The 26255-nt window shown below is 40.7% G+C and overlaps 1 protein-coding gene across 1 annotated transcript in view; it reads left to right on the top strand.

Moving 5' to 3' along the window:
* The first annotated feature begins 4973 nt into the window (after positions 1 to 4973).
* Positions 4974 to 26255, top strand: part of rims1b (regulating synaptic membrane exocytosis 1b) — an 80419-nt gene continuing 59137 nt past the window's right edge. The window contains exon 1 of the mRNA XM_042426981.1: positions 4974 to 5140. Within this exon, the coding sequence (XP_042282915.1) occupies positions 4974 to 5140 (167 nt within the window). The remainder of the gene's footprint in view (positions 5141 to 26255) is intronic.

Genomic DNA, 26255 nt, shown 5'->3' with positions numbered 1-26255 from the left:
TGAGAAATATACTCTGGTGTATATACATTTAAACCTGATACAAAATAAAATCTGACTTAACATTAATTTTTCATTTTGGCATTTCATTTTAGAAATATCCAGACATTTGTTTTTCCTTTTCACAAAAAAATTAGTGTTTTTTTTCTGTTGTTGCACAATTTCGATAGCAGTTTCAACAAGCAAATTAAATACTTAAACATAGAAAAACTTTGAATTAATTGTATTGTACTTGTACTTGTACTTCAAACCTTTAAAATTCAGTAAATCACCTCAACCTTTCCCTGCAGAGAATGCTGTTAACCTGACCACCTAATCTTTCTTCTCCACATAAAGCAATTTAATCAAAGTTTTTCATGAAATAAAATAAATGTAATCCACAATTCATATCCACCGATATCCAGCAGAGGGCTCTCTCAACAAAATCACTGAAATGAACAATCCCCTCTATGATTCTCCTTTATTTCCAACATTATTGGCTTGCACTGCAAAGACTCATGTTATATTATCTCAGTTTCCCCTGAGAGAATGACACAGCACATATTCTGAAAAAAATTTGGATGTTTGTGCTGAAGATAGGTAAATCTGGCTATATCTTTTTTTCCCCTTTTCACTCACACAGAAGAATAAGGTCATTTATTATTACAATTATTTATAGCCTTTCCATAATTCAACTGAATGATGTGGGTGTATGAGTGGGTGGGTTTTGATGGGCTCAAAAGTCCAGAGTCATTTTTCATCCTCCTTGTTCCTGACAAGACATGTGAATGTGCAAAAAAATGCTGAAATAGGTGTATTGTGTTTTATGTGTGTCCACTCCCTTTGACTGATTAATATCTGTACTACATTTTCTGTTATTGATTTTGCAGCTGCTTACACTGTAATAAATTGCTGTAAAAAACAGCCAAATTCTAACAGTAAGGTACTGTTCTTTGTAAATATGTTAAAATACTGTAAATTTTGATGCTTTTTGGAGCCAAAACCAAGAACAGACATTAACAGTAGGCTACTATAAGATTTGATGGTACAATACAGTAGCACCTGGCAAGCACAAGAGAGCATTTTCAGGTAGTGTTCTACCAGTATTTAGTTTACCGGTATTTAAACATTATTTTCACTGCTGCTTGCAAGTCTAGTTTAAAGATTATTTTTGGATGACTGTTTTCTCTTGAACTACATACTGTATTAGTGAATGCTAATGTTAGATTGTCCTGGTCTATACCTACACCTTGTTATTCCACTTGCATTTCATAACTAATAATAGCCTACTATCTAAGTTAACAATTGAAGTTTATTTGAATTGTAATAAGTTGATTAAGATATGTTTGCTGCTGAACCCCAAAAGACAGAGTGGTCTTATTGGTTATTTTAGCTCAATCCAAGTGTGTTTCTAAGCTGTAGCTAGGTTGCTGCAAATATACTGTAGTTTGTTGCCAAGCTGTACTAAAACCTGGGACATAATAGGTGATTTGTTAAATGTTGTTTTCAGGTACTTCATTGTGATTAACCCTGAGAGGGGAACAAAGGCCAGCCGGAGAAAGTAATGCCTAAGAAGACAGGCAAGCTCACAGTGAGTCCTTGTTACCACTCTTGTGAAGAACCTAATGTCACTTCATAAAATGTAAGTTTTCCATCTTGTTTAAAGTGTTCCTCTCACTTATCTGTCTCTTACTGTGCTTGATTTTCATTCTTGGTTCTTTCTCACTCAGTGAGCTATGAGCCTGGAAGCCTGGATGCCGACCGTCTTCCAATTATAACAGAGGACATTTAAAGGCATTACAAATTGTGTATCATGCAATCTCTTTATCTGTGCTTTTATATTTTTTAAACAGTAGTTTGCAAAGCAGTAGCTGTTTAGACTCATGACTAAGTTTTGCTGACAGCTCAGGATATTATAATTAATAGATTTACATTGACCCCCTTTGAAAGGGCATGAACCTTGAGAATTATTTTTTTCAAACTGGTATACTTGAATATACTTGACATATTTGAAAGCTTCTGAATAAATGTTCAGTTCCATAAAGCTGTCGCTTGTCTCATCCTCTTTTGTGCGAGATGTTAAGAATTATGCATTTTTAAATGTAAAACTGAGCTGCTCTCATTACTGGACCATTAAGATTAAAGAAACATTCTTATTTACAGTAAATGTCTGAAATGTATACTTTTTTCATTAATATGAATAAGAAGGAAACTTTTCAGTTGTTTACTGTAACATTTACAGTAAGAAACTGTTCAACACTGTAAAAATACAGTATATTACTGCAGGCCTGGCTACAGTATCAAACTCTAAACCTCACATTCTACAGCAGAATACTATAACAGTAATTAACTGTTAAAGTAAATTATGGTAGTGACACTGTAAAAAAGCAGTAAAATGCTGGTAGATACAGCTGCCAGCAGTTTACTGTAATTTTACAGGGAAATTTAATACAGTGTATTACTGCACTGTAACTGCACTATAACAGTGCTTTTTGTCCATTTATATTTTATTTTGTTTTTTAATATAATTTTGTTCTATCTATGTTCCTATTAATATTGTTCTAATACATTCTTTGCATTTTGAATGACCTCTGTGTTTGAAATGTAATAAACTTAAACTTACATTAAAGCTGCAATAAAAACTGTGAAAACTTTGCTAATCCCTCTCATGCATTGATTTTAGGCATTAATTAGTTCACAACCGTGCACTAACTGTATGTGTTGAGTTCACCAAAGCTCAATCCCACCATGTACAGTAGCAAGCATCATTAAAAAGAAGAAACGAGGCAGCAAATCATGGACTGACTGTGCTCTCCTTCACACTGTACTCAGGGTTTATTTACAGTCTGAGGTCTGCAGCAAGCAGCTGCTCTGCTGTTGCACGACTGTGTCACTCAGGGCTGGTGGTCCCTAGTCACGACCTAAATGATGACAAAATTCTGCACCACGGGAAGTTGACGTCATCGCGATACAGTCACCACCTCGGTGACGTAACTTGACGGAGGCTGGGTGGCAGCAGCAGAAGCAGTCGGGGTTATTGCCATCTGCTGGATGGACTCAGCTACTCACCCGGCATTACGTCATCGGGTAGAAACCGGTGCCAGCTCTGGATCGGTATAGCCTGAGAGTCTGGATCAGAATGCAAAACGAGCCGAGAGGGGGGCTGGCCTGTAGTAAGGCTATTATTGGACACCAACTGTTTGATCCAGCACGGAGCTTCAACCTCTCTGCATTTAGCTGACAGCAATATAAACAACAAATAGGAATATAAAACTCTGGAACTTAAATAAAACATTATTCTTGGTCCCTTGAGTTCCTAAGATAAGATAAGATGAGATAAGATAAGATAAGATAAGATAAGATAAGATAAGATAAGATAAGATAAGATAAGATAAGATAAGATAAGATAAGATAGCTAATTTAACATCTGGCCAAGGGACAAAACAGTAGAGAACTTTCGGCCAACACTGGCACATAGAGTCATGTTGATCAACGTGCGTCATCCATGTAGAAATGTAAAAAAAAAAAAAAAAAGAAAAAAAAAAAAAAGAAAAAGATATTCGAATTTGTCTTATGGTACAAAACTGTCTCAATTTTCAACTTTACCTTTAATGTCCACAGGGGAAAATTAGTCTTGCATTCAGACAAAATACACACAGACATAAGATAATAAAACATACAATAAAAATATGTAAAACATATGCTATGACATACCAAGCAAATTCACAAGAAATGAAACAAATACCAAGTGACAAATTGATACAGTTTGAGTTTATACAAGCACACAGGCAACAAGCATACAGATTATGTTTAATGAAGTAAGATAATCAGGATTTGTGTAAAAACTACTTGTGCAAGTTGCAGTCGTGCCAAAATGAGGTGGATTAGCAGCTCAAACAAACAAACAAAAAAGTAACAAATAACCATGAAGTCAAAACAGCAGATTAGATGTTCAAATTTCTGAGAAAACAGCAGAAATTTAGGAAAGTTGGAAAATAAGATCTGGGAGTGTAGACAGTGTTGTTGAGAAGAGCTGCTGTCCATGGTGCTGAAATAGACGAATGGCTCAAACATTTCTTCAATGAGGCAGGGACAACTAAGTAATTGTGCACAGCTACTGCAGCACATGGTTTATGAAACTGGCTTTAACATGCACTTAATCAGAATTGACAAAATACTAAAAAATGATACAGTATCGCGAGAATGGGCAATTAAGGCTATAAAGCCGTTGTGCACTTTAGAACTTGTGTGCCAATGTGTATGTGTGTGTGTGTGTGTATGTGTATCTGTTCGTGTTTGTGGTGGATAAAACACTTGGAGTGTGTGTGTGTGTGTGTGTGTGTGTGTGTGTGTGTGTGTGTGTGTGTGTGTGTGTGTGTAGCCACAGTAAAGGCTGCGCTTGCATGTGATGATGGTGAGGACCCCATTCTCACATGAGTAAGCGCGCCTCCGCAAAAACGGGAGAGGAAGGGCTGCATTTCCATTGACTGGGAGAGAGAGAGAGAGAGAGAGAGAGAGAGAGAGAGAGAGAGAGAGAGAGAGAGAGAGAGAGAGAGAGAGAGCACGGACTCCACCTATACCGCCTCAATATCCAGCTCCAGTCCGACGACGGCGGAGGCACCACAGACCAGCCGAGTGATTCAGGGGTCCCATCAGCTCGACTCAACACCCAGCGTGAAAAACGGAGATGGGCTCCCCGTGAATCCGGGCGGTGGAGGGGAAAGGTGGGCAGGCGGGGGGGGGGGGGGGAACGACGACGAGAGTGTGGTGGGAGAGAAAAACCCTGAGAGGACAAACAAAAGCACAACCGAGGGTGCCTGCAACTATGACCGGCTTGCACTATTCGCCAGAGCTGCGGCTGCCGCTGCCGCTGCCGCGTTGCCCGCGGACCATGTCGTGAGGTGTGGCTCGGAAACGCTCCGGGGAACCTGTCAGCCGAAACGACACGCCGAGGAGGAAGAGGAGGAGGTGGTGGTGGGGTGGTGGTGGTGGAAAAGATGTCCGCCTCGGTGGGGCCCCAGGGCGGCCCTCGCCCACCCACCGCGCCGCCATCCATGCCGGATCTGCCGGACCTCAGCCACCTCACTGAGGAGGAGAGGAAGATCATCATGGCAGTGATGGCTCGGCAAAAGGAGGAAGAGGAGAAAGAACAAGCCATGCTAAAGTAAGGGCAACATTTTCCGTTTCCGTGGAAGTTATAATGCGTAACGCATAGCAATCACCGCTAGAAACACGTCCCTACACACCGAGCTGCCCATTATAACCCAGTGTTACCAGTATGCCTTTGTGATGGTCACACACCCATCACATCCAGTCACCACTAGTCGATGCTTTTCCCCTTATCAGCCATCATTTTGCACTTATAGATTGATATATTTCCGTATAGAGTCTTGAGGAGGTGGTGGTGTGTTCCCAAATATGTACCCACCAATATAAAGGCACGATTGAGCAGTAACAGCTCAGGATATTCTTGTGTATTTGCAAAAGAAGTCAGTATCATTATAAACACAGCCGGTAGCCTCGTACGGTTTGCTGCTGGAATCGATCAATACATTAAAACAACACAGTCAATCGAGATGACCCGAAAACACGGTCAAACGTGTTACAGGTGTAGATAGCGCTGTGAGGGTGGGGTGTGACAGTGGTGGTGGTGGTGGTGGTGTGTGTGTGTGTGTGTGTGTGTGTGTGTGTGGGGGGGGGGGGGGGGGGGGGGGGGGGGGGGGTAGTGCTAGGGATGAATCATAGCATCATCTATCCCTCACCCACTCGTTTTTCATCAATGGGGGGACTGCGCCCCATCCCTTAGTTTACAAATCCACCACCGATCACTGCTCTCATTTTCCTTTTACGCACGCATGCAGGCTGGAGTGGCTTTATCAGTTAAGGCTTTTGAAACCGCTGAGTGGACGTGTGTATATGTGTGTGTGTGTCTTAGTGTGTGTGTGTGTCTTAGTGTGTGTGTGATCGCTTTGACAATAATGGGAACAACAATGACATTATAGCCCATAGCACTGGAGCGACACAAACCGTTTTATAAGCCCGACAGACAGCCGGTGGTGAGGCGGTGTGTGCGATCATTTGTGCTCCCTTCGGCGGAGAGAGGAAGATGGGGTGTGGTTGGGAATATTAGCGGGCCTGAACTGGACACGATACAGATTAGTAAAGAGACGGAGTATATTGTGGAAACGTTCTGTATATTGATGACATAGTCATCCATCACCAAAAAAACCCCGAATCGTTAAGCAGCTAGAATAAGAATTTAGCGGTCTATCTCATCTATCTCAGATAGATGCTATAGAGGCTATACAGAGGCTGTAAACTACTAAAGGAGCATTATGGGAAAATTATGTGGGATCACAGGAGATAGCTGTAGGTCACTTTACACTCACAGTGTCAGATGGTAGAGGAACATTACAGTGGTTTGTCATGAGGGCTGGGTGTGCTACAGCTGCCTCTTACAAAGGGCTGGTTACATTGCAGTTTGATGCCTCAGGGGTTTCCAACACAAGCCATGGCAATTTGAACGACCAGAGCCTGGATGGAGCCTGGCCTATATGCTAATCTGCTGCATCCACACCTGCACTGGAACATGTGAGGGCCCTGTTTCTGGCTTCGAGATGCCTAATGAAGGATGTTGCTGTTGCAGGCGTGCAGCATCCCAGCACTCTGGCTTGCTTCAATTCTAATGGCTGTTTTCATTTCCTGACTGCAGCCTGAAGGGAAGGGAGCATCGTCGGGCCCCTTGAGAGGAAGTGATGTATTTAATGTTCCATGAGGCACAGCTCAGGTTCAGTCAATAATGCCTTCATCATGTGGCTAATCATTGATGGGGACCAGCACACCATGGACAAAAAATATTTACTACAGCATGTTTTTGCAAGATAATAATGCACTACATGGACTTTACAATCAGGAGTCACTATTTCATCTGTACATTGTGGTTTGTTGGGCGAAATGCTTTGGGTTAGGACAAGTAGATCAACTAAGCTTTACACCCATAGTTTAAAAACCCTCCGGCTATAGCACACAAGAATTGGGATTGCCCTTTTTTAATTTTTATTTTTATTTTACAGCTTTGATTGATTGATTGCTGGCATCACTAGCAGGAAATTCACATGATAATGTCAACCTCTTTTAGTCAAGATACATCCTCAAGTGATTTGATGTCACACCTATGCATGTTTACCAGTCCTCTCAAAAACAGACCAACACCAATCTAATTCAGAGGCCATGTTGGTTAGTCAGTTAGTTAAACTTTGTTTTACTTTTTTTTACTACTTTTTTTCTTGAAAGATCTGAGAGCAAATCACATGTATTCATCTGAGGTAAATATTCTATATGCAAGATCTTCTTATTCAGATATTTCCAGAGCTGTTGACTGCATCCAATGGCCTTCTTCAGTAAATGGAATGTGCCCCGGTGTTATCATGTAAGTCACATGATAACAATGAGGAGGAAATCATACCCCTGTCTCTCTGCCTGGTTCAGAGTCTCTGAATCACTGCTCACATCTCTGATTTGTTCAACCATTCAAATACGTCTGATTGTGCTCAATAACGGCTATTTCTTGAGAAACAATTGACTAATCATAGCTTTTTAGGTGTGATTAACATCTTCCTACATAGCTAGCTACCTAGCTATCTACATCTATGATAAGTAGCAACAACAATGAAGAAATATGGCCACAAAATGGCAACAAGCATAGATGAGATCTGAGCAACCCATACTGCAACTTCTGTCTTGATTGAAATTGCACAATGTCAGGCTGAACAAATGAAGTGAAGCTACTAAAATCCAAAATTTAAATGAATACCAAAAATGTGTGCCCTGCTTTGCTATTGTTAAATGGTTAATTTATCCATTTATGTTCTTGATGCAGTCATGTCTTCTTTTCACTGTATTTTGACAAATCATTTTGCTATTGCCAAAAATATGTGCTTTTAAACCATATGTTAGAGTTCAATATAATTCAAAGCAGCCTCCCTACCTGTGAAATTTACAGAACAAATTCATGTTCATTGACAGAGGTGGCCATAAATAAAAGAGAATCATACATCCCTAATGCAGCAGTGAAAATTCACATCCAAAAAGAGAACATTCTGTATCTTACGTCAAGACTATTCCACCTGGTCAGCACTGTCCTATCTGGTTGCTGCATTGCCTGAGACCTGAGCAGCTGCTGGTGATAAGGTTATACTGATACAGGACTTTATCTGTCATGAGTTTAACCTCCAGTATGGGAGAAACTGGAGTGTCCTGATCTGTTGTTCTGTCAGAAGACGTGGTTCTGGGCTAATAATTTGCTCTGATCTGTCCGTGAGAAGTCTGCACCTGGGCTTTCCTTTAAAGATTCACAGTGCTAACGAATGCTTTGTACACATCTAATACACTATAGACTTCAGAGACTCCCTCCATTGACTTGCTAAACCTCCATTGACTTCCTAATCCAGAGGATGTTAGTGGAGGGGAGCTGTCATGCTGTGGAGAATGAGCGAAATGCTGAACGCAGCAGTGACCAACCTCTCTGACGCTCTGATGTTAAAAAAAAAAAAATCTCCTCTGAGCACAACAGAAATCTTTTCTCTGCATCCCATCACTCCAAATTCCCATCCACCCCTGGGGGTTTTTGAGGTTTCCAAAATGTAAATATAGAAATAATGTGTAAAATATTGATGTGCTCAGCAGAGAGGTTGTAGACATTTCAGACGGAGGTGGATGCACAATACAGGGCCTTAAAGTTGGAGTGGTGGGTGGGGTTAATGGATGTTAAAGCAGGGCCAAAATACAAGTAAACACTGTTTGAGTTTGTAGTAGTACTCCTTGGATTCACTGGCACTCACAGCTGAGACTTTATGAGTTTATGAGATTATTTTTAACAACACTCATTTCTGATCTGTGGTACAGTACAAGGTCCAAATTGGCCAGAGATGATTCCTTAACACCAGATGGACAGAAGAAGAAATCAGGACCTGGGGCACAGAAGGAGGGAGAGAAGGGAGGATTTAGAGGTTTTAAGGATTAGGGCGGTCGAAAGAGAGAGAAAAGGGGGGACAGAAAGAATGGCAAGGGCTTCTGTTAGCTCCTCCCCAACAAACACATACACACACACACATACACACACTGCTAATCTCTCTTTACCAGGACTCCCCAAGGCTGCAGGCTACAGGGTGCATCTAGAGGCCAGCGAAGCCCCCCTGCCTGTCTACTGTCTGATATGGCTTCTACTGTCCACCAAGAGGTCACTTGTAGTTGGGTGACCAAGGTCAAGGACAAGCTTTCATTTTTAGGGGAAATAGCTTGATTTCTGTTCTAATGTGGGACTGAAACAGACAGTTTGGTGGCTGTGGAATTTGAGTATTCTTCCTTAAAGCTGCATTAATCAATCTTTATATCAACAATGAATCAAATGATTGTATGTATTCTGAAAGGTGTTGCTTATACTGTGTGAAGACACCGAGAATGATCTCTCAACTCTGCAGTTCCCCTTAGCTCTACTGAGCCTTTTAGCCTGTTTCAGCTAATTGTTTTGGTTTGATAGCCTGCAACCTTACTCTTTTGGTTTACTCTCACTGCTTTCATCAGCCTGGTTTGTAGCCACAATACGAAGCTGTTTTGAGCAAAAAAGCTCTGTTAAACCCACTATATGCCACCCTCCAAGCACCAAACAGCAGACAGACAAATTTAGCAACTAGCTAGTGAACACAGTGGAGCATTTAGCAGCTTAACAGCCAGATATTTCCCTCAGGAGTCATTTGAGAGCAAAACAGAGCTAAAAGAGGAGTGAATATTGGATTGGACTATTGGTCAGAAACATGACCCCAATTAATGCTAATGTTGCTCCATGTTTGCTGGATGTGTAAATAGGCAACTGTTTGCTAACACGTTCACCATAACTTTATAAACTGATTACATGTCAATAACATGTTCTGATGTCTGTAGGATCTCGTAGCAGCTCTTTTAAAAAGTAGAAATATACACCCACCCCTCCAAAGATTGGTGAGAAGTCTAACTAAACCACATGCTGTAATTTACTTTTTCATGAAATTAACAGACAAATGAGATTATATTAAATATCTGGAAGAAGTTAGAATTGGGATTGTTAGAAACTGAACTGACAGGTTTATTGGCTGGAATAGTTATAACATTGCTAGTAAAAGTAGAAATATGCTGTTTTACAGAAAGTAGGGGATTTTGATACATGAAAATGTACGGAAAAAGTATAAAAATAAATGTTAGTGATGATGTTGCTAATCTCGAAATATACTCGCATAAAAATATACATTTAATTAAATAAATGCAGGCTTAATAAAGTCTGTACGTGACATGTGAGCCAAAAATCGACACAGTATTCTCAATCTGAGTAGGGCCACAGTGCTACCGAAACTGAAAACTAAACTGTACAGTATCATAAGAATAGTACAGGAGATCTCTTAAAAGTCACAATGCATTTGAAATCTTCACTAAAGCTCCTGTCTCCCAGAAGTACACTTGCATTTACCAGCCTCTATTTTGGTTTCAGCTTGTTTGCCAGATGACTGCGGCTAGTTGAAAACAGCAGCAGCTAGCATGATGTCAAGTTACCAAATTATGTCTCAAGAGTAGAAAAAAAAAAGATTGTTGCTAAACTCAAATCTGTATCTCTCAGCTGAGATAAAGAGAAACATTTTCCCGAGCAGACTTAAGAGTTTCAAGGTTTCTGGGAGAAAAATGCTAATGTTGAATTATGGATCAGGTCTTAAAAATAGCACACACTTGGAAGCGGTTCCTGAAATATTTAAATATTCAGTTCACTGGCTGCTGTGGATGTTCTGAATCTTTTTTTTCCCCTTGTTGGCCCACTGTTGAATTCCACTAATTACAGTCTATAATGTTTACACAGTGTTTGTGTGTGTTTATGCATGTTTGTGTGTGAGCAGGTATATGTATTTGATTATGTATTTTCATATACATGAGAGAGCATGTGTGTTCATTCCTACTTTATATGAACATGAACGGGAACACATGCACTTTTACATGCACATATACTTTTTTCCACAAGCACATATGCTTACATGCGCTCTGAATCCACACCTACCCTTTGTCACACACACACAACATCTATACAGCCCGTCTGCGAACATTTGTGGTGCAGCGCTTATGAGAAGCAGCACCTAAATGCACCACAGACCCAGATGGTGTTGTTGTGTTTTCTCAGCCTGTGGATGAAACTGTGCTGAAGGAAAGTACGTTCTTGCAAAGACAGAATGCTTTTGTTACTTTGCGGTTTGTCCTGTTGCTTTGCAGCCAGCCTTCACTGTTTTTCCAGGCAGTTGGAGAGTGTGAATCCATGTGCTCCATATGTGTGTGTGTATTCAAATTGTGCTGGATTGGATCTTCACACTTTGCTCTTAATTAAAAGAACTCAAAGGCAGTCGGGTGTGTCCACAACACCTGGAGGAATGGAAGCCAGTGTGTGTGTGTGTGTGTGTGGAGGGGGGGCTTGTTTGTTTGTGAGTTTGAGTCACCTGTCATTTCCACCACGTCTCAAAAAGTTACATTTGCTTCTCTATACATAGAAATCGTAGCACTCATGGCAAAATAAAAGTATTTAACTTATACATATTTCTGAACAAACCTTTTTGAAAACCCCACAGACATACAGTGATGTGGTAATTTACTGCATAGTACAGTGAGCAGTCATAGTCAGTGTCCAATATAAGCCCAAAAGTATGTGGACACACCTTTTCACACACTTAGTCCATATACTTAGTTCTAATTAAAGGGGCACTCGTCCGATTTTACACATAAATGTCATACTTGTCATGAAGAGTACTACTCAGTCTGTGAAAACATATGAATATTGTCATCTGTGTCTCTGGAGGGAGCAACTTTTAAAGTCTGAGAAAATAATTATCTTATCTTGACTTGGGCTAGGACACTAAAAATGTATCAGAAATCCTGTGTTAAATACTGAGGACATAAAGCTAGAAAAAGTTACCATTTACCATGACCCATGCTAGGGCCAAACAAAAGCTTTACGTTGCTTCTTTTTTGACCATTCTTTTTTAAATCTGTCTGTAACACATCCTCACAACTTTATAGAAGAGCAAGACTAAACCCGTTTAAGGGAAATCTCAATTCTAGAGCATACATTGATACAATACTTCAGACATTGGTGTACTTAACCTTGTAACCTCTAACCTTGTAGCATCAGTTTTTTAGGAAAGGCCCTTTCTTCTTTTAATATGACAACACTCTTGTGCACAAAGCAAGGTGCAGAAAAAAAGGGATTCTGACATCAGTGCTTGACTTCACTGATAAATAAATAGATATTAATATATTCAACAATCACATATGGATTGCATTGTTCTGGTGTCCACATACTTTTGGCCATGCAGTTTATGTTTAAAATTCCAAAATACAGTAATACCTACACATTTTAAAACCCTAACCCTAAGCCATTGCTTCCCTCCTTTTTCTAAAAAGAGTATAAGTGAACATGTCCTTAACCCTTTGAGCTATCTTAAGTCTTTTACTGTCTTGTGTGATTTGGGAAACAGCCGTGTGTTTGTGTGTTGATACAGCTGTGCTGATTTGGGATGTGGTTAATCATTAGCTACAGCACCAGACATAGTGGACAGAATGTGAGAGAGAACCAGAAATGGCCTTTCACTCTCACAGAAGATGAGAAGAGATGGTGGCTCATAGACTGTGGCTGCATGGGTGGGACTATGGAGTGAGTGTGTTGAGAGAGAGAGAAAGACCTGAGTGAGCCTTGGTGAGTAGCCTCTTTAGTGCTCCCAGACCTCACCAGCATTAAAGTTTAATGAGAATGCATTCTGCTTGGGCTGACCAGGCTCTCTACATCTCTCTCTTTCTCCTCCCATGTCTGTCTGTGTTTGTGGTCAGAGGAAGTTATGGGATTATATCATGAGTGGCCACACACATCATTATATGGGACTCTGAATCAGCCATCTGTATGTTACCAGTTAAGTCGTTAGTCATCCTGACTGTGGTTTAAACTGCGTACAATCAACATTTGACTAACGGCTTATGATTTAAACAGGCCTCCTTTGTCTTAAGTTGAGTGGCTACGATATAAGAAAGATATTATCCTCCAAAGGATCCTGATATTGAAAATAATGGATTACAGTATAAGATTCAAGATTAGTTTATTGTCATTTTCTTGTGTATTTGCATACACAAAAAAACGAAATGCTGTTCCTCCCAGCCTACAGCAGTGCAACCACAACAGAAAGCATAAAGATATACTGTAAATCTAAAAACTCCCTTTAAAAAATGATAAAAAAATCCTGAGAAAAAAACAAACAAAAAACCCCCCAAACAAACAAAAAAACCAAAACAAAACAAAAAAAGAAGTAGTTAGCACCACAGTGCGTAAAAGTGCATTTAGAGAGAAACGTACATGTCTCAGTTGGATGTAGAAGACATCTCTTGCATGTCAACGAGTGACCAGCAGTGATTGGGGAGTTATATAATCTATTTTGCTGTACAGAGAACATTAGGCAACATGATTGTTGGAACTGCCGGTTTGTATGAGTTAACAGTTAGCCTAGCTTCATTCCTCCCCGCTTGCTCCACTTCCACGTCCTGCTGCACCGTTTTCATCTTTCCTCTCGAGCACAGCTCCAGGCAAGGCTGTGGTCTCCTATGGGCCCACTGGATGTAGCAGACCAAGCGCACTCAGCTGATTTAGCTCCCAGCCAGTATTTCTCGTAGCAATAGTCTTTGCTATACGAATGTCCAAAAGAACCTGACGATCATAGACATATTTCCCTTGCTCTCCACAAGATGACACAGATGTAGACATAGACATGGACAAAGACACTGCATAGTCTAGGACTAGAAGAGGCCACCACAAACATCAGTCGTACTGCCATCACACCAGTTCATGGAGAGAGACAGGAGAATACCACCAACAAGGACCCCTTAATTTCTCTTCTTGTCTTCACAAATAACTCTTCTGTTAGCTTCCTCAGTCTAGTTTCTCCTTTGGAATGTTGGTAACATGGGCAGGTAGCAGTTAGCAGTTGACAGCTAGCTAGTTGTTTTGATTTAAAAAATATATCCAAAGATGATATTTCCTCTTCTGTTCTTATGTGAAATGGAGTGGTGTTCGTCGCCTCCACCTTGTTTTTAGTTTCTTAAATCAGAGCATCTAACTGAGCACCACCTTACAAACATACCATATATTGATGTACTGTATGTGTATTCTTCACTATTCACTATTTATTGTGAGATATTGTAAAAACAGCTTCAGTATATCCATGTAACTCAGGAGTTCTTAAAGTTTTTCTGTCATCTCCCCCTTAAAACCCTTAAAAAAAATCATGGTTTTCCATTGTTAACTGATTTAAGGTTTATCCATCATTAATCCTGTGGAAGTCAGTAGCAAGAGGCACTTGTGTACATGTGCATCTTCATGTGCATAATACAACCAAAAAAGGGACTCACTTGTGAAAACATTGCTCCATATTGCTACTAGTGGTCAAATAGTCCACAGGATACCTTTAGATTGAACGTAATTTTATTGAAGTAACATTATCAAGAATATGAATTACAAGTTTCCTGTCAGTTTTATATCTTTCAGTATTTCTGTTGTGCAAATGAAAAATGTAGAACTTTTTCAAAAATAATCACATTTTATCATGTGTCACTTTTATACAGCTTTGACAGAGTGAGTTTCCTGTTCATGGAATTCAAAGAGTTTTCTCTGAACATTTTTGAGTGGGTTAATGGTATCATTGATGTGTAAGTTCTCTCTATGTGTCTTTTGAGTATGTCAGTTTGACAACCACTGATCTAACTGAACATATTGCTATACACATGACTATACCACAACAGCCATCTGTACTGTGTACTTCTCCTATCCTGTGATGTAATTCAAAACACATTACTGTACAAAGATGATGATGAGAGATTTGTCACATTTAAGGTGTTAAGATCTATAGACAATATTACATTTTCACAATAATACCCCAGTACAATGCTGTTTTTCTCTACCATGTTAAGCTCTTTGGAAATGTTTTACATTATGAAGAAGCATCATAGTGTAGTATGGTGTCTCAGTTATGGTTGATATGGCTTACTCTGGTCTTTGCTCTTAAAAATAATAAATTTTTTGACCCTTCAGCCAATTTAGATACAAATGGCCAAAGAATATTGTATGTATGTATGTGTGCACTTAACAATTATAAACTGCAGTTATTGTAGGCGTTCTCTTGTCATGCTGAAGGCTGGGGTGGCTTAACATGAACTCTGCACATACTGTTACCTTGTGAGGGAGCTAGATTTGCAAGACAATGACATCACAAGATCATGCAAGAATCCATCTTGTCAAGTTTCAAGTTATGCGCTTGTGTACAAATCATCAGTAGTTTGGACCAATCAGCGTCCTATGAGGATTCTCACATGATCTTGTGATCTTGCGATCTTCCGAATCCAGCTGCCTCGCAAAGTAAGACAGTGATAGACGGTGATGGACAGATGTTTCATCCAATCACCTGTCAAGTATTTTTTGAAAGTGCCTGCCCTTTTCCAAACAGTTTCCAAGGACGACTTCTCAGATGGTTCTGTGTAACAAACCATCTGGTGCATCAGGTTACACATACTGCACAAGAACAACATTTTGGACATATATGAACCATGTTGCTGGCAATTATATCATGTGCAAAAAACTGTATCATAACATTACACCACACCAATTCACTTAATTTGTAGTTAATTTGTGAGGGTCATGTAATATGAAGTGTAGAACAGGAGAAAGAGAAGAAGATGAAGAAGAAGGGGGGCAACAACAGAGCGGACTGCTAGCTGAGGCTGCTGGGATAGAGTGAGGGGATTAGTGGTTGTCCATAATTACTCCACAACTACTCCACCAACTAGAGTCATGGCTTATACGTCACCCAGCAGGCTGTGTGAGGTCAGAGGCTTTGTGTGCTACAGTGCTACATGTGATTTGTGTGTGTGTGTGTGTGTGTGTGTGTGTGTGTGTGTGTATCAGTATCTGAGAGAGAAAGAAAAAGAGGGCTGCAGAATGCAGGGTGAATTGTACATACGCAATACAATGATATATTTTCTATTCATATTTTATCAATTACTAGGCTTTGACAGAATGGGATCTGATATGTTGAAGATGAGATGAGAAAGTGAGGTATGAGAGGGGAGAGAAATAAAGGAAATGGAGAAAGGGTTAGTGTGATATGAATGGAAAAGAAAGAAAAAATGCATGAGGAGGAGAGAGAGAGTGAGCGATAAATGCAAGAGGATACACACACACACACACACACACACGGAGGAAAGAGGAACCCATGCCAAAAAAGCACTCTGCTCCATAAATACGGGTAAAACACTCACAGCATCAATAAAAAGAGTTATCAACATCTAAGCACTGGCTATGGGAGGGACAGCTGTAGACTGATGCTATAGGCTTAAGAGAGGCTAAAGCTATGTAGCTAAGTAGTGATGGTGCAGTAACAGTGGCAGTGTGTACTAGAAACATCACTGAAACTACTAACTGTTATTGAACAAGCCAAAATCAAAAGTCTGTTTGTATAACATTTGTAACAGGTATGTGTTAACATTTTCAACCCCACAGACCCTTCAGTGACCCCCTTCTTACACATGCATATTGTGCAGCCAATTTTGAAACTCATTTTAAATTCTATTCAAGACTCCATTCCTTGTAAAGACATAAAATATGATGTACTCGATTGAATGAAAATGTATAATGTGATGATCACGACATCAAGGATTTTTCATTTTGATGTATGCCGCTATAAAAAAAAATGCCATTGTGGATATAAATATTTCATGCTGTATAAGTGTGATGTAGCTTTAACGACTAGTACCACAAGCTGATACAGAACACGCAATGGATGTGACTTTGTTATACAGTGAAAAAACTTTTAAGACTTTTATTCTACTTTTAAAAAGGATATTTGATAGAAAATATAAGGGAAATGCTGAGAAAATAGGGGTCCAAACCAGTAATGGCACTCCAGGCTGTAGGTAGCCTAATAATAGTGTTAACCATGACATGTATCAAGAGAGTGATCAATCAAGAGGAACTCCAAATCAAATCATTTGTTTTGTACAGTACACATAATCACATAGATTTTTGTCGTTGTTAATACAAGTGTTTTTTTTTCTTTCCAACAATACACATAATGTGAACAAAAAACATTTTGCTGTTCAAAACTAGCTTGTATGCATGTACTTTGAGTTGAAAGGTCAGTTAAGCAGAATTTTGTGACCACCTGACCCCCCAACTGTGGTAGCAATTGCTGCACCAAGTGTAAAAAGTGGAACACTAGCTGACCTTCTTGCTCTTTTACAGTCGCCAGGATAGCTAGCTTTTGTATCTGTAAGTTTAGTATTTAACTGGCAAAAGTTTTGCCCTCTAGACTTTCTGCTTTCTTCAGTAGTAGTAACATTAAGCAATGCAAAATGTGTCCAACCTGTTGTCTAACATTCAGGCCTTCAGGACATTCCACCTAGCTACCTTGCAGACATCTATTAGCATTAGCTATTCCTCCTCTATTGTTTACTGTAAGCTAACACTAGCTAACTAACACTAATTAGCTGTCAACACTTACTGAAAATTATGTCAAGGAGATCCCTCTGTCTTTACATTTTTCTGAAGCACAATCCATTTCTTAAAACTGATGACAACAAATCACAAGTGTAACTAAATGTACAGTTAATAGTAGTTTCCCTCCTGCCATCAGCTGTCAGTGATGATAAGCCCCACACATAGTTTCTCCCCTAAACTGTGAATGGACATTTGACTGTTTTTCATTTTAGCACAGACAGTATGTCCCAATCTCTAAAAAGAAAAAGCTCCTTTTCTCCTCCTCATGAATACTAATGACAGTGCTTTTTGATATTGGCAGCTCTTTACTGCCCTCTGCTGGACAACACTGAAATGCAATACACCTCTTCACTTGTGTGTTGATTTAATTTTAATGTGGCATGGACAATGTATGTCACAATAAAAAAAACAATTCATTCAGTTATTAAAAAGAGAAATAAATTTTAACATGTTTTTCATTTCATACATAAAAAGGACATACATATTACAATGTGTATTTCACTTTATTTCTTGGTTTTTATTTAGGCATTTTAAATCCTCCATATGGTGGCACTCCATATGTTCAGTGCTAATGAATACTGATTGGTTTGGGAAATGGTTTTGGTTGGTTGTTTTCTCCCAAAACTTAATGAAGTAGCTTCAAACTGATTCTTCTTGAAAATGTGCAGAGGAAAGAGAACACAGCAGTTTAGATTTTATTTCTCAAACATTGCTCCCCTACAGCCACAAGCACTAAACCAGCAGGTTTATGTGACTATATCAGTTGGTGTAGATGTGGCTCTAGCATTGGATCCTGGAAAGTATGACAGCTGGGAATCAAACCCCATCAAGCCAGGGAGGATTGACCAGATTGTTTGAAAAATTGCTGCACTATAGATACACACTGGACATCTGGGTGCTTTATTTCTGCAAGCATTATGACGTTAACATTTTATAGCCTTTTGACAGAGGTGAGAGCCAGATATGTGAGAGTCGTCATGGCTAACATCATGGCAGGCAAACAAAAACACAAAGATGTTTGCATTTGGTTAATCGCCCATCTGTTGCTCTCCCCTTTCCTTCCTGTGCTTCTTTCTTTTCATCATTTTCACACACCACACACTGACACCAGCAGGAATGTGAAGATATTTTAGGATTTCTTGTTGACGCATGACTGTCCTGAAATCATTCACTTCTAATAGATTACTAATGTTCGTGCTTTTTGAAACCCCTTCCTCTTTCCATCATCCTGTCTCCATCTTTTTTCCATCATCCACTCCACTTCTCAAGTGGTATTTATAGAGGCTCCGGATGCATCGGCTTCTCTCCTCCACTGGTCTCTGGCCCACGCATGTTTCCGTCTTGGCTCTCTTTGTTCATCCTTTGCTTTTTCACTTGTTCTCCACCTCCTCCTCCTCCTCCTCCTCCTCCTCCTCCTCCTCCACCTCCTCCCTGTAGAGCCATTTGTCTATCCATCTTTTTCTGAAATGGGAAAATTTTTGGGATCGTGTACACACACCCTTCACCCGTTCTTCCTGTCTTCCTGTTACTTTTTTTTACCCCACCATCCTCTCCCTGTCTTTGTCTGCTCCCTTTCACTTACCTCTTTTGATCACTCTGCCTCCACCCATGACTCCTCCTTTCCTTGCTTCCTAACAGTGTGTGTCAACATGTCTGTCATCTTCTTGGTCTCTCTGCCTCCATCAGAAGCAGAGACCTTTTTCCTTCAACACCCTCAATTCTGCCATCATGGTGTGCTGGGACCTTTGATCCAGTATGCTTCTTTTGTTCTTTCAACTAAAAGCTCTGTGCCCCTGAAAAATGCTAGTTTGTGTTGTTGCAACCATTCGTGTCAATTGACTAAACCCTGCCCTTGAACAGCAATTGTCCAACCATAGTGTAGAAACCGCATCTAGGCACCACATGCTGAAACACTGGGTATGGGGCTCTAATGAGAGTGATACTTGGTATCTCAGTTTGGAAGGTGGTGTATTTTTTTAGCCTTTCCAAAAACACAAGAGGAAAATATTAAGTATTGGATTAAACAATGTGTTTAATTGCTAAAATGTAAGCTGCAGTTGTTAGCACGCCTGGCTAACTGGCTACCTACCTTAGGAACCCAAAGACAAGGGGAATGTCATCAGCTAAAATTTATTACATTTCATTACATTTTTGGGGTCACTGGTTTCCTTAGAAAAGTATCTTTTAAAAGGGATTTCCTTTTTCTGGTTTTCTGTTATTTATATACTGTTATTATGTCAGATGTACATATTGAACAAGGTCAAAGTTCCAAAACTTAACCTTAACTTGAGGTTAATGTATGTAGAAATCTTCCCTGCAAGTCAAAAGCCAGGGCATCAACCTGCTGTGAATACTTCATATCGTATGTACTGTTTTTTTCTATTGTGCATGCCCATAAATGACTATCCATTCCGTAGCCTGGGTCGCTTAGGTTGTTGCTAAGGTTTTTCCATGTGTTGTTTGTGCTGCCTACTCTCATATTTCAGATCAGGTTTCAGATTTCAGATTCGGCTCGAACATGTATGGATGTATTAAAGTAGCTGATGTTTCGAGAGAACAAGAAAAAGAAGTGAAATCCTACTACTATAGTTTGTTGCATGGTTTGTTGATGTAACTTCCTGAGCGTCCGCAAGCCAGTTCTGACACAGCTTCTGAGAGCTGGCCAATCAGAACAGAGTGGGCTCCTTGGGAGGGGGGCCCTTAAAAGGGACAGGAGCTAAAACAGTCAATTTCAGACAGAGGCTGAACCAAGTGGCTACATAAAGAGTCAGTATGAGATAAATACATTTTTTGAACTGTAAATCATGCAAAGATAGCCCAGTAGAGCCCCAGATTAAAAATATAGACCTGGAAATGTGCATAATATGTCCCCTTTAAGGACTGGAACATTCACCCTGTGAAAGCCAAGATGCTAGTGGGCTATATGAGAGTTTATAATAGTATATATGAGAGTAATAATAGTTTACACTCCAGACAAACCTGCGTTACATTGTTCAAAGTCATTGGTTAGCAAACATTAATTGCTTTCTCATAATACTGTACTAACAAACAATATTGCTCCTTTATTTTCCACACGAATCATCAGCTGGAGAGGGTGCTGACTTTTTGCCTGGGACATGTAGCTTTAGCTTCAGTCTTTAAGCATTATATTATGTATAGAACCATTCAAAGTTAATTTGAGACAACATTTTTAACCAATCCACAGTTGGATTTTAGTGTTAATTTACTTTAGCTGATAATATCTGTTAGCGAAAATTGTCATTTCGGCTGACAAAATCCATGGTCGTTGGCTAGAGATGTGAAGCCAGGTTTTGTTTACTTCTGTGTGAAACTGAAGATCTATTGTTTGAAAAATGAGCACAAATTTTCAGTGGTAAAATTTACCACAGCTTGACAGACATAGAAACAGTCACCTAGGGGGGCAAGGCTTAGCGAATGGTCCATCAGTACTACCTGATGAAGACTGCTTCTTTTCTAACTTCTTGCGTCTCCTCTAACTGAGAAAGTCTTCTGCAAGGCGTCACCAGGAATCAGCTGATGAGACAGAAATAGTTCTGCCCTACCCACGCACACACGCACACACACACACACACGCGTGCGCACACCCGCACACGCGCACACACACACACACACACACACACACACACACAGCTTTCCCCTCTCCCCTCCCCATCCTTGGGCAATGTATTCATAGTGATGCTAATTAACAACTCCACACCAACGAGTGGTGAAGAGAGAGGAGACAGAGGGGGGAGAGATGGAGAGAACAAGAGAAGGAAAGGGAGAAAGAGGAGGGGTGGAAGGAGTCCATGGACATGCTGAGCTGAATATGTGAGGCCCTAGGCGAAGGCAAACCCATACATGTGTATATGGGTTTTCTGTCTGTGTCATTGTTTATATTTGTCTGTGTGTATGTGTATGTGGTTGTTGGCATGTGTGTTCATTTGCACACTTGTTTTGACAAGGCCAAAGCAGGGCTAACCCACATCTGGCTCTCTGGCTGTCCCTGCTGGCCCATGGTACTGACCTAGAGAGAGGAGACAGCCACAGTTCAGCTGGTTCACACCACTTGGACCCCCAAGTTACTGTCTGCCACATGCTAACAGTGTTTGATAGTAACATGTTGTTGTGGAGTATTTAGGCTACCTTTTTCAGTAGAAGTAGTAGTTTACAGATTACATTACAGTATAACACTTTAATGCTCAGTACAATAATTCATTTTAGGTAGGTTTCTTTACTGTCTTGCCAGGAGCTGGAGGGTGGGTATCTTGTTCTGTGCGTTCAGTGAAAACACTGCGTCAGGATGTGTTAATGTGTAGCGCTACATGATGTAGCTAACCTCTGCCAAAAGATACACCTTCTGGTAACTCCAAACCTGTCTTATTTTTTGTTGTGTCTTCTTAGCAGTCTATATAGACACTGGCACATCTAGGTAGTTTAGCTGTTGAATGTTAGTGCAAACTAGCTGCATGTTAAACCACAATGTATCATATTATCACCTTATAAATTTGTTATGGCGAATGTGTTAGCAAACAGTTGTCTATACATCCAGCAGACATGGAGCAACACATTGATTTTGAGTTGTGTTTTTGCCACGCTATGAAGTCCAATATTCACTCTCCTTTTAGCTCTGTTTTGGTCTCCATCAACCCAGAGAAAAATATCTGGCTCTTTAGCTGCTAAATACTCCACTATGTTGACCAGCTAATAACTAACTTTGCCTGTCTGTCTTTTGCTGGGAAATTAAGGGTAAGGGAGTGGAGCTGCAGTTAGGAAATAATTCTGTGTTGGTTCGTCAAGCTATCCCTTTTAAAATTCAAAATGATTCATTAGTGCAGCTTTAAACTACTGTGTCTTTTTTGCTTTGCTTCTAAACATTCTAAATACAGAAAATCCGAATACTAGAAAATAATGAACAAAAAATTCAATCAGTTACTGCAACTGTTGGGTAATTAGTGTATTTATGTGCTTATTTATGCTTACCTTCCGCCCGTGCTCCGTGAACCACGTACCCCAGCAATACTGTCCATGACTCGATCCAGCAGTACCAACGAGATACTTCCTTCACCACCACATCCACGCCGAGGCCGTTCACATCGCTGCTCCTCGAAGGAAAGCTACTCCCTCAGACGCCACACTACTGATCAGCTGGGATCTATACACACCCACGCAATAGCCGATTCCGACGCGGCTCGTTTTCCTTCGATTAACATCTTCAACTGGACACTCACTCACCTACAGAGTGCTCTCAGAAAGATGGACATCTCGCTCCAGTGAAACAATAGTAATGCCCCCCACCCCCTTCATCTCTCATCCCTTCATCCCTCGACCCTCACCCCTCCATTCCTCATCCCTCACCCCCCTTTCCCTCTCAACCCAAAGAGTATGGTAAGTATTCCCTTCATCCCTTCATCCCTCCGACCTTACCCCCTTCATCCCTCATCCCTCGACCCTCACCCCCTTCATCCCCCATCCCTCGACACTCACCCCCTTCATCCCTCGACCCTCACCCCCTTCATCCCTTCATCCCTCGACCCTCACTTCCTCCTTCACCCCCCCCTTTTTTTTCTACCCCAACCGGTCAAAGCAGATGGCCGCCCACCTAGAGCCTAGAAAGAGGTTCTGCTTGAGGTTTCTTCCCGTTAAAGGGGAGTTTTTCCTCACCACCGTTGCAAGTGCTTGCTCACAGGGGAATTGTTGGGTGTCCGTAAATTAAAGAGAATGGTCTAGACCTGCTCTATGTGAACAGTGCCCCGATGCCTCCCTCCAGACCTTCAATCCTTTCCTCCTATATCACCTCGGCCTTCATCCTCCCACATTATCCATGAAACGGCATCCCTTCGTTCTTCGCCTCTTCCAGCCACAGCTGATATGGCTCACTCAACTCCATCCATTTCCTTTCATCCATTCAACCTTTATCTGAATCTCAAGGCATCATGGAGGGTGTGCCCTCGTTTTTTCATTGCCGTCAACCGACTATATCAAAATCTTCAACACAACGAATCATCTTCAATACAATCATTCATCATCAATTCAGCACTTCAGTCAGCTTCAATTCCCCCATCACTAATCGCATCATGCCTGTCGATACTCATGTACAGTGTCCCTCCTGCGGTGGTGCCCATGTTGGGCGCAGTGGCCCTCACAACCCCACCAAGCATGGTTCATGACACCACTACATCCCAAAGCGCTAATTGCTATTAGCTTGACCCCCATCTTGACCCCCATCCCTGGGTATGAGGGATCTAGACTGCCAGACCATCCATTTTCTTGTACATGGTTGTCCCATAGTTTCCACCAAGTCCTTGCACTCGACCCTTTCTGAGACAACCACGTTGCCTGCTCTCGCAACATACATTACCATACAACATTACCATACATCCATCATCGACCCTCAACCCTCCATTCTACGTTCCTCAACACTCACACCTCACCCCTTTCCTCCCAACATAACTTCATCCCTCCATCCCTAATCCCTTCATCAGGTTCTCTAACCCTTCCATCAACATATCAGCTCTCTTTCATTATCTCAATTAAACTATTGAAATCTAACATTCTTGGCGTGGTCTCAGTTAGTGAAATGGAAAGCAGCCTTAATTACAGTAATTAGTTACACCTGTAGTTATTCTGCTTTGAGATTTCAAAATATACCATGAAAATGTACATAAAGGAGTATACGTCATTGCATTTTCCAAGTAACTTGCCCCACCCTTCATGCTAACCTCTGCATGTGTATGATATGTATGTTAACTAGAGGTAGTACTGTTATAGTTCACCACCGAGACCTGGTATGTTGAGGATGTCATCTATAGTTTGTACACAGAAACACACAACATGACCATGATCCTTTTCTTAGTAGTGCTGTGAGTTTCACTACAAAACTCTCTTGCAAGGCAAATATTCTCAGTTTGTTTCTGAGTGAAATTGACTGAAGAAAGAGACAGTCTGCTCAAGTAAAATATTTTAGTGCACTTTCACCACCTGTGATCCCAGGCATGGTGGCTGACCCCCAGGGAGGCAGCAGGCTCAGGCATGTAATCGATGAACACACAGTAGAGTGAACACAGAGAGCATGTCCTTACCTGAGAGGACATCTTTCCCTGTGTCTTCACAGAGTGATTACCTTTTCCTCCATATGGTTGGGATCATTCATGTATCCCCAGCTGAGTCAAGGTTAAGATGAATATAACTGGACTGTCACATTGTCTATAAAAAGGTTGTGAATGTAAAGTTTGGATAGTGTCTGTGTGCGTATGGTTGTATGACAGAGTGATTGCACATGTTCCACTGTCATTGAATACTGAATGTATTTATGGATCTAACATTCATTGTGTGTTAGTCAGCCACTTTCTCTTTGCAGTGTTTGTGAGATCATGTTACCATCACACATTCTGTGCCACCGATATTGGTGATGATGCACTGTGAAACTCCAGATTTTGTCTGGATCTGAATAAGAAATACAGATACAAATTAAATCATTATGATTTAAAGCTGCATTAATCAATACTGTTTTATCACTTATAGGTCAAATGATTATGTGCCATGTGCAAGGTGTTGCTTGTAGTGAGTTATCAACAGAGATTTTGTTACGTGGAGTGAAGCAGGTGGGCCCAAATGCAGGAGACTGCAGGCTGAGGCTGAAGAATAACTTCTTTATTCGAGCTCGGGTAGAGGCAGAGCAAAATAAACTGAACTAAATACAGAACAAAGCAGAGCAGAACAAACAAAGCAAACTCAACAAAGGATCCAACAAAACTGTACTGAAAACCAGAACTTAAATACAAACTGATCCAATGAGACAACAAGGAACAGGTGGTAAGACACAAGGGCCGGCTGGGAGCTGATTGGCTGGGGAACACACAGGGAGCAGGGCAGGGCCGACAAGAATGAATGCAGGGCAGATGTGAAAGGAAAAGCAGGCTGAGGAGGGGTACATGAACACAGGAGGAAAAACACAGGGCAAACAGAACCAAAAACCCAGAAACACAATGGATACAGTTTAACTAATAAAGGCAACTTAAATGATATCCTGCCAGAAGTCTTAAAAGATACAACTCAAAACTGCTTTCTCCCACTCAGTCAAGACCAAACAAAAATGGAGAGAAGTCTGAAGGCCTCTGGAGAACCTGTGGAGAATGGCAGCTTGGGACACAGAGTCAGACTGCAAACAGAACCATAACAGAATTGTCCCCCCTCAGCTCTATGGAGCATTTTAATGCTTTTCAGCTCACTTTCCAGCTTAATATGGCTCACAACATTACTGTTTTGGTTTACTCTCACTGCTCTTATCAACCTTGTTTCCAGCAGCAGCAGGCAGCTGTTTTCAGTGAAAAAGCTCTGTATGCTACCTGCCCAGCACCAAACAGCAGATATAGACAAAATTAGCAGCTAGCTGGTGAACATAGTGCACAGAGATTTTACAGCTAAGGAGCCAGAAAATTTTCTCAGTAAATAAAGAGAGCTAAAAAGAGAGTAAATATTGACATTACATTCTCCAGATGGTGTGAAACAAAACTCCAAATAGACATTTGTTAACATGTTAGGGCACACGTTAAGATGATAATATGTCGATATTGTATTTGTAGCTTGTTGTGCCTCCCCCACTTGGTCAATGCAGCTTCACAGAAATTATGTAAGTATATGAGAATACAAGATAAAAGATTTATCATTGTTGAGTCCAGCTTTC

Source organism: Thunnus maccoyii, chromosome 2 (genome assembly GCF_910596095.1).
Source record: "Thunnus maccoyii chromosome 2, fThuMac1.1, whole genome shotgun sequence".
Classification (NCBI taxonomy): domain Eukaryota; kingdom Metazoa; phylum Chordata; class Actinopteri; order Scombriformes; family Scombridae; genus Thunnus; species Thunnus maccoyii.
Note: the sequence above shows the minus strand (reverse complement) of the source record. Positions and strands in the feature narration are given on the sequence as shown.